The sequence below is a fragment of the Mastomys coucha genome, unplaced genomic scaffold (genome assembly GCF_008632895.1).
Source record: "Mastomys coucha isolate ucsf_1 unplaced genomic scaffold, UCSF_Mcou_1 pScaffold21, whole genome shotgun sequence".
NCBI classification, from domain to species: Eukaryota; Metazoa; Chordata; class Mammalia; order Rodentia; family Muridae; genus Mastomys; species Mastomys coucha.
In genome coordinates this window covers 134,203,335-134,211,725 of record NW_022196904.1, presented here as the reverse complement: position 1 = coordinate 134,211,725, position 8,391 = coordinate 134,203,335, and the positions used below count along the sequence as shown (strand labels likewise).

General features: G+C 50.4%; 1 protein-coding gene across 6 annotated transcripts; it reads right to left on the bottom strand.

The window, feature by feature from the left end:
• Nucleotides 1-1,497: 1,497 nt before the first annotated feature.
• Nucleotides 1,498-8,182, bottom strand: Lto1 (LTO1 maturation factor of ABCE1). 6 transcript variants are annotated; one of them, XR_004123451.1, is made up of 6 exons: nucleotides 7,986-8,176; nucleotides 6,635-6,740; nucleotides 5,465-5,535; nucleotides 3,770-3,887; nucleotides 3,387-3,506; nucleotides 1,498-1,921 (listed from the first exon to the last, which is right to left on the bottom strand). XR_004123451.1 is itself a non-coding variant. In XM_031389050.1 (6 exons), the coding sequence occupies exons 1-6, from the start codon at nucleotides 8,075-8,077 to the stop codon at nucleotides 1,884-1,886; spliced, it is 531 nt and encodes a 176-aa protein (XP_031244910.1). In that variant the 5' UTR covers nucleotides 8,078-8,178; the 3' UTR covers nucleotides 1,498-1,883. The 6 variants fall into 6 exon arrangements, 4 of the variants coding, with proteins under 4 accessions (XP_031244910.1, XP_031244909.1, XP_031244908.1 ...); XR_004123452.1 differs by having other exon boundaries at nucleotides 3,770-3,884; XM_031389050.1 differs by having other exon boundaries at nucleotides 3,784-3,887; nucleotides 7,986-8,178.
• Nucleotides 8,183-8,391: the final 209 nt, after the last annotated feature.

Sequence of the window (8,391 nt, the reverse complement as noted above, 5' to 3'; positions counted from 1 at the left end):
GTATGCATATTTTACCTGCATATATGTCTGTGTGCCATGAATATGCCTAGAAAAGTTTGAAGAAGGTTTGAAGACCCTGGATTGGTCTCACAGATGGTTGTGAGCTGCCAGGTAGGTGCTGGAAACTAAGCCTTGGTCTTCAGGAAGGGCAGACAATGCTCTTAACTACAGAGCCAGCCTTTGGCCCCCCCCAAAGGATTGCCTTGACTAGGTTAATAGAGATGGGAATATCTACTCCAAGTGAGTGCGGCATCATCCCATGGCCTGGGTCTGGCCTATATAAAAAGGAGAGAGAGAGCTGAGTACTCGTGTTCAGGGAGCTAAAGGGTGAAAAAACAAAACAAAACAAAAACAAAAAGAGACAAACAAACAAAAAACTCAAAAGCAAAAACAAAAACAAAAAAATAGGCAATTTAAGGGATGAAGAAGTGGGTTTATTCTGTCCAGTTTATACGGTGGCAATCATGGTGGGAAGCACAACAGGAGCCTGAGGCAGATGGTCACACTGCATCCACAGCCAGGGAGCAGAGATGAACACTGGTGCTCAGCTCACTTCCTCCGTTTTCTTCAGTCCAGGACCCCACTTCATGGGACACAGCACATTCAAGGTGTGTCCTCCCTCCTCAGCTAAGCCTCCCTGGAAAGACCGTCCGGTACACCTAGAGGTGTGTCTACTAGGTGACTCTAAATCGTGTCAAGTTGATTATCAAGCAGGCAGCAAGCTGAGCAGAAAGACTTGGGGAGAGCCAGCCCAGAAAGCTCTGCCTCAGACCTCAAAGTGATGCTCATAAGGGATGACACCAAAGCTAGAGTCATAGGAAGGTCACTCTGCCAGCCAGAACAGGGTGGAATGAGTGACAGAAAACAGACTGGCAGTGGGGACATGGTCTGAGAAGGCAGGGGACTGGCCAGCAGCTCTGTGATGACTATCAAGGACACAGGTCCCACTGGTACCTGACTCTGCCACTCTCAGTGGCAGGTTCACCACAGCTCCCGCAGTAGTCTATGGCAGTCCAAGTAATACCTTCGTGGGACAGCATCCGAAAGCACAGCATTCTTCTCATGACCTATGTCCTCCCCTTTCACAGTAGGCACAACCATCTCAGTAGGGGAGAAGGAAGCACGCCTACATGGCAGAAGTGTCCTGTAGTCTGTCTAAACTGTGATCCAGAAGGCCTTTTGGGGTGACCAAAGCATTCTGGGGACTAGATGGGGACCTTAAGAAAAGTTCAAGTGGGCAGAGACCAAGGCCTGTGTAGGAGCATGGAAGGTTATCAGGCAAGTGGCTGGGTTCTGCTAATGGGTGGGAGATCTGACACCTGATGTGCACAAGGTGAGGGGGATAGGAGGTGGGCAGAGACAAGAGAGGAACTAGCAACTGATTGATAGTAGTGAACGTGACAGGCACAGCAGGCCCACATCTATGAACCTAGATCTTGACACTTAGCATCCTGGCACTGAAGCAGCTGTCAGTACAAATGATCCCAGACAGATGACTGCTTTAAAATACACTATTTATTCTTTTTTTTCCAAATATAGTAGGAAAGTAAAATATGGTGATAACAGCGGGCGGCCACAGCCCTCCGAGCTCAGTTCTCAGAGCAGCACACCAAAGAGTACCTGATCCTGGGAGCATCTGGCAGAGTGGTACTGAATACCTGAGAGGCAGTGCCAGGCTCAGGAGGCCAGAGGCAAGGTGCCCCAAGCCTCAGGCCCCACCCCAGCCCTCCCACTGGCTCAGCTGGGCTGATGGAAGGAGGGAACAGCTCCAGCTGCACATAGGACCTGCTACTCTACCAAGAAGCTGTGAAATGATGTTAAAAAACGGTGTCCTAGGGCCACAGGCCTAAGATCCCAGCACTTGGGAGACTGAAGCAGGAGGATCACCCTTTGTGGCCAGGTTGGACTATGTAGTGACCATCTGTAAAAGAAAATTAAAATCAAAAAGGACCCAAAACTCCAAGTGGCATGCATCCATGGTGACCCTGTCACAAAATGGAAATAAAGTAGGGACAGCCAGGGTACAATGGGGCCACCCAAAGGAGGGCATATCAACACATGCTGTCATGTGTGCCCACACCTGTGACATGTGGACAAGTTAGGCCCAGTTCTTCCTTCCAGCCCCATGCTGCCAAAAATAAGACTCAGACTCAAAACATATTTACAAATACTTTGGACATACAGCTAGGCTCTGCTCTGACTAGATCATAACCAAAGATAACCCATTTCTTTTAACCTGCATTCTACCACGTGGCTGGTTACCTGCGCTCAGGTACCACGTGTCTATCTCCTCACATCTTCCCTGGTGGATCTCCCACCTGGCTGTAACCCAGAATGCTTTCTCTCTCCCAGACGTTCCACCTCTATTTACTGCCTAACCCATAGGCCATAGGCTTTTTAATTGACAGGTGATGGATTCGTACAACACAAAGATATTCTCTCTACAGAAATGCCTGAGAGCACTGTGCCTACTCCTGCCAGCTCACCTTATACCTGCCTGTAAATACCATGCCAGACACACAAGCTGCTGCTAAAGGAAGTACAGTGTCACCCGGGCAAGTCCTACACATTCACAGTGACCACCACCATTTAGTTCTGCTTTGGTTCCCAGTAGTTCCCCTAATGCCATTTTTTGTTTGTTTGTTTTTTAATTCACTCTGTAGAGTAGGCTGACTCCAAACTCAGAGATCCGCCTACTGTCTTTCGAGTGCTGGAATTAAAGGCGTGCACCACCACCACCAGCTCCATTGCCATTTCTTAATGTGTAGAGCTCATCCCACACCTGTTTAGGAGCAGTATGAAGGCCTTGCTTCAGCTTCCTCCCTAGTTTTGCTCCCCCCCTTGTCTTCTCAGCTGGGCATCCAGAGGCAAACCAAGTCCAATGGAGCCCAAGTCCTGGGCACACAGCAGGAATCTGGGTCCTCCCATGGTGTTGGCAATGACAACACATGCTGGCGGCAGAGGAACCATGTGGTACTACTGTAGGACATGGACCTGGGGTGAAAGCCAGCACTGCTGCTTGGCCCTTAGACTAGATGGGTCTATTTCAGCACCTCTAAGCCAGAATGGTATCCACCTCTGGGGCTGCCAGAGAAATGAAGTGAAACAAGGAGGCCCAAGCGTGGCCAGCAGAGGCTCAGCAGACAGCAAGACCCTGTCATGGCTTCCCATGAACCCATTTAACATCAACCTGCCTCTATCAGTCCTACCCTCAGGGTAACCCTACCCAGGGCCACATACTCTGTCCAGTGGCAAGCAGTCTCTTGAGAGTGCTGCCCCTGTGCAGGAGGCAGAGTGGTCAGACCTCTGCAAGCTCCCCAGGCAGAGACTCAGGGAAGAGGCCGAACTGCTCCTCCCACAGAACAATGGGTGCCTCTCAAGCTTGCCTTTAATCACTGTGACACTTAATGTGCAGACATCTGCTCTTCTGTGGGTCCTTAAAATGTGAGTCCAGAGCCTCCTGCAGTCACCTTGAAGTCCGGATGCACGTTGAGCAGTGAGCACAGCTGAAAGTACCCAAGAGACGGCGTCTTACACCTCCTGCATTTCTGCTCAGCTTTCCCTATCCCAGCACAAGCCCAAAGGCGCCTTAACGTCCCCAGCCCACTTGCACTCATTCTACACGGGGCAGGGAAAAGAAATTCCTCTGGGTCTACACCTGGGCAAACACTGCCCAACACAACCATCGAATGAACCCTAGGGCTTGCGTCAACCTAGCCTTCAAAGCTCCCTCAGGCATACCCCATAGACAGAGGCTAAAGACACAAACCTGTCTGAACTTGCCTCTGATTCTGTCCAGGTCTTCATGGAGTTTCTCATAAGTAGGATCATCATAGGGAAAGCCCTGCAGCAGCTCGATCAGAGCCTCCACCACCTTCATCTTCCTGCTGAGATACATGGGGCAGGGCTGTCATAGGAGACCCCAGGCCCCACTCCACTGCATCTTCAGAGCAGTGAGCAAGGCCAAGCACCACTCCCTGCTCTAAGCAGTGCTAGCCACCACCTGCTGCAGGGCACCCTCACCAGTGGCTCTCCTCCACCTAGGGAGAGCTCTACAGAAAGGGTGGCAGCCAGGCCCAGCTGTGACTGCCACCCAGTGGTGGCATGAACAGTCAATATGACTCCTCCGGGACCAGGCTGCCCAGTCCCAGTCACTCCTAAGGTACCCAAATTAAGTCCCCTTGCCTGTTAGCTGCTCACACTAAAGAAACCAGTACAGAGCCAGGCATGATGGTACATGCCTTTAATCCCAGTGCTTGAGAGGCAAGGACAGGAAGATCTCTTTGAATCTGAGGCCAGTCTGGTCTACAGAATGAGTTCCAGGATAGCCAGGACTGATGTGATGGTCAGGCAGGGAGCAAGCCAGAGCCCATAGCTGATTACAAACACCTTGGTTTTACTTTTGAATATGGCATGGGTCCTAGACACTGTAAGAGAGTCAAAGAAAAGGGTGAGTCCCACAGGCAAGGAGCTGCCATCTCCCAGCCTGGTGTTCTAGTTCTCTCCTCCAGGCCCTCCTGTGCCAGGCCAGCCCAGCAGAGGTAGGAAAACTACACCATGCCAGCCCAACCCTAAGCCTGTTCACACAAGAACAATACACCTTTCATTTCAGGATCCCTCCCAGCCTCAGGAAGCAGGCACATGGGGCAGGCAGCTCATAGGGCCAGGGCAGGCAGAACACAGTAAGGCAAGGTACCCACAACACAGCTCAGCCAGCAGTAACACTCCCTAGGGGCTGTGTGTGCCAAAAAGGAATGTTTCAGGTCGAATTCTGACTGCCTATGGGGGTGTATGTCTGTAAGCCCAGAACACAAGAGACTGAGGCAGAAAGATGCCTGTGAGTTAGAGGCCAGTCTGAGCCACAGTGTGAGCACATCTCAAAAAAAAAAAAAAAAAAAAAAGACTGCATTCTGGTTGATACACCACAGACAGAGCCAGCATCTCTATTTTTCTTTACTTTTCTTTTTTTGTCCTGCTGTCCTTGAACTGGCCATGTACACCAGGCTATCCTAGAACTCAAAGAGATCTGCCTCTCGCTGCTATGATTAAAGACATGCAGCACCAACCAGCCCTGGGCAGAGCCAGCATTTCTGAGGCCTCATTCCACTGACACTATTGCAGTCTGTCTATCAGAAGCCCAGGTGAGAAACAGACAGCAAGGTAGGATTATTCTGACATTACCTGAAGTGTGACATCATCCAGTGCTCATCGAGTACCTGTGAGGTGCCTGGCACATTTTATTTATTATTCTTTGGCACATTTTATTTATTATTCTTTGAAGAACAACAGTCCAGGTGGCCATTATTACTTCCTGTGTGTCACACATGAGACTTAGAACTAATGATGCAAGATAACTATACGCACATGAGAGCTTCTCCTGGCCACAGCTCAGCTAGTGTGCTGATGAGAAGCTGACAGGGAAAAGGGGGTGGGAGGGAAGGGAAACAAGGAGCCCCAGCCTCACCTGTCTTTCTCACTAGCGCCATTGTGTAGGAGACACTTCCATGCAAGAGCAAAACCCCGGTAGCATCCAATCTGTGAATTGAGAAGCAGCCCAGAGGGAAGGCGGTAAGCACTCAGCCACACCACACCAATTGCCAAGATCTCAAAGCACAGGGCTTGGCACAGGGCTTACACACTGCTTCTTCAGTGGAAGCTGTGAGTTTGGGGCAGTGGAAATTGTACAGGCACCAAGTGGGGCACCAAGCACCAAGCTCACATCGGGGATGCCCATCCTCTCTATATATGCTGTAGCTGGCTCCTGGCCCTCATCCAGGGTTTGTGTGTAAACAACAGAGAAAAGCAGAGTGTTCAACTTCTGAGTCTAGTTTCTGAGATTGGCTAGAAAAAGCAATGCCACTTCTGCCTTGCTCTCATTGGCTACTTGTTCTGGAGTGTCATGGGGACACCTGAGCAGAGGATATCAATTAGATGATGTGCTACCTTAGGGATAGATCCCTGGCCCAGCTAGGCCTTCAAATAAGACTGGAGCCCTTCTGACTCATGGCTTCTTACCTGATGACCCTAGGTATGTGTGCCATAACCAAAGGTTGTTGTTTCAGAGACCCATAAGTCTGTAGGGACTTGCTTTGTGGCATCAGGTATTTGATACTATGGTGATCTCCTCTGCCAGTCAGGGTCAGTGATCTAGAAGAGGGAGCTAAGCAAGGACAAAGACAAGGGGAGAAAAACTGTGGGGCCTATGGGATGTCACTGTGAACATGACACACATCTGGGTGAGGCCTGAATTGGCTGAAGACATGAGACAGCGTTGTGCTACTCCCATAACAAACTTTGATGATTCTGTGCTAAGAATTTTCTATCTGGGTGACGCGTCTACACCAAAGGCCTTGTGGGGAAGAGGTAAGATGCTCTGGCATCAACAGCAAAGGAAGCAGCTGCTGGGGGAAAGGTTCAAAGCCTTTGTTCTTTTCCTTGAGACACTGTTTCAAAGCCAAGGTCTTATACATGCTGGTACAGGTTCTGCTGTTGAGCCACTTCCCCAGACTGTTTTTTGAGAAAGGATCTCACTATCCTAGCTGAGGCTGGCCTAGAATTCCCTGAATGTTGGGAACGCAGGTATGGGCCACCACACTCATCTACGAAGGCACTTCTAGGCAGCCCTCCCACTTACCTCAGATCCAATTTTGGCTCCATGTAACATGCCATACTGCTTTCCTTCAATGATTCCCAAGCTACTACCTTCTTCATAGCCTTCCTGATATCCCTCCCCATGGAATCTGTGATAAAGAAACACACTTCAGCCAGGCAGTAGTGGTACACGCCTTTAATCCCAGCACTTGGGAGGCAGAGGCAGGCGGATTTCTGAGTTTGAGGCCAGCCTGGTCTACAGAGTTAGTTCCAGAACAGCCAGAGCTATACAGAGAAGAAACCCTGTCTTGAAAACCCAAAAGAGAAACACACTTCATCAGGCAAGATACTTTCTCCTGCCTTGTATTATTCGGATCCCAGTGGACCCAGCAGTCTGGATAGTAGGAAAAGCTTAGAACTCAAGTCACAAAATACAGGTTCTAGGTCTAGCCCCATTACTGTGCCCATTACTCCCATTTTTGAGACAGGATCTCACTATGTAGCCAAGGCTGACCTCTAAATCAAGCAGCCCTGCCTCCAGCTCATGAATGCTGAGATTACAGGTGTGTGCCACCATCTCCAAGAGAAACTGTGATGTATATGAGCTTCATTCTATGGCAAGCACTCTACAAACTGAGCTACAGCCCCAACCCCTAGAAACCCAGGTTATCATCTGTAACTGTGGGTAGGCTATATGAATGACTACCAAACCCAGCCGAGTACTAAAACCCACAAGGAAAATGTAAAGATACAAACTCAAGCAAGCTTGGAATACACTAGGAATCTACTTCTGAAAATGTAGGTGAGAGGGTAGGTGCAGCTAAGCCTACATGTCATCGTAACTCAACATGTCTGTTTCTAAAACACTCCAAGGATCCAGGACTTATCACACCTCTGTAGAGGAACAGAAAATGTCCTCAAGATCAAGAGAGTATGCCATCACTGGGATGCTCGGAGTACGTGGGTATTATTGTCTCTAAGAGTTCAACCCTCAAACTGGCAATAACTTGCTGTCTGCACTGTTGAAGGAATGCTCTGGAAGCCCCATGTGAGGCAGTGAACAGCTCCCCAATGGGGGGGGGGCATCTGCCAGAACCCGACTCCCTAAACCGAGCTTGAGCAGTCACCCGGGGAGGTACCCAACCCACAATGAGCAGCCGGCCTAGAGAGGCCAAGATGACCTGGGCCACCTCCCCGCCCAGGAGTTCCCTGGGGGCTTTTCAGGATCCAAAGGGGCCTGCCCGACATATCCATCAGCGGATCCATGAATACCGCCGTATGTGCGGCAATTAAAGGACAAGAAAAAGTGGCAGCTCGCAGATGGCGAAGGCGGGTATCCCCGAGGACTGCCCAGCAGCTGCTGGGGCGGGGCGGAGCCGGGTCTCTCTGCCCACCTCTCATCCGCCATCACGACAGCATCAAACATGTCCTGCTCCACGGCCATGGCGGTGTCTCGGCTCTCCCCGGGTCCTCGCACTCCTTTCATTCTGTGTAGTGACCGCCAACTGACGAGACAGGACCACAAACACCCGTTTCCTCAGATTGAAGAAGCCACTTCCGTGTATGCCGCGCGGAGCATGGCGGGTAAGGACGGCAAGCTAAAGAAGCCAAAAAAAAAAAAAACCACAAACAAACAAACAAAAAAAATCCAAAATCCCTCCCCAACTGCGCATGGGTAGATGCTACGTGGGCGGGGCTAGCCCGAGGGAAGCCTTGCTCCTCCTCCTTGGTACATCTCGGTCCGTAGTGGATGGGGCGGGTCCGGTCGCTTGGGGATTTTTCTCTGGGTCACGCGAGGGG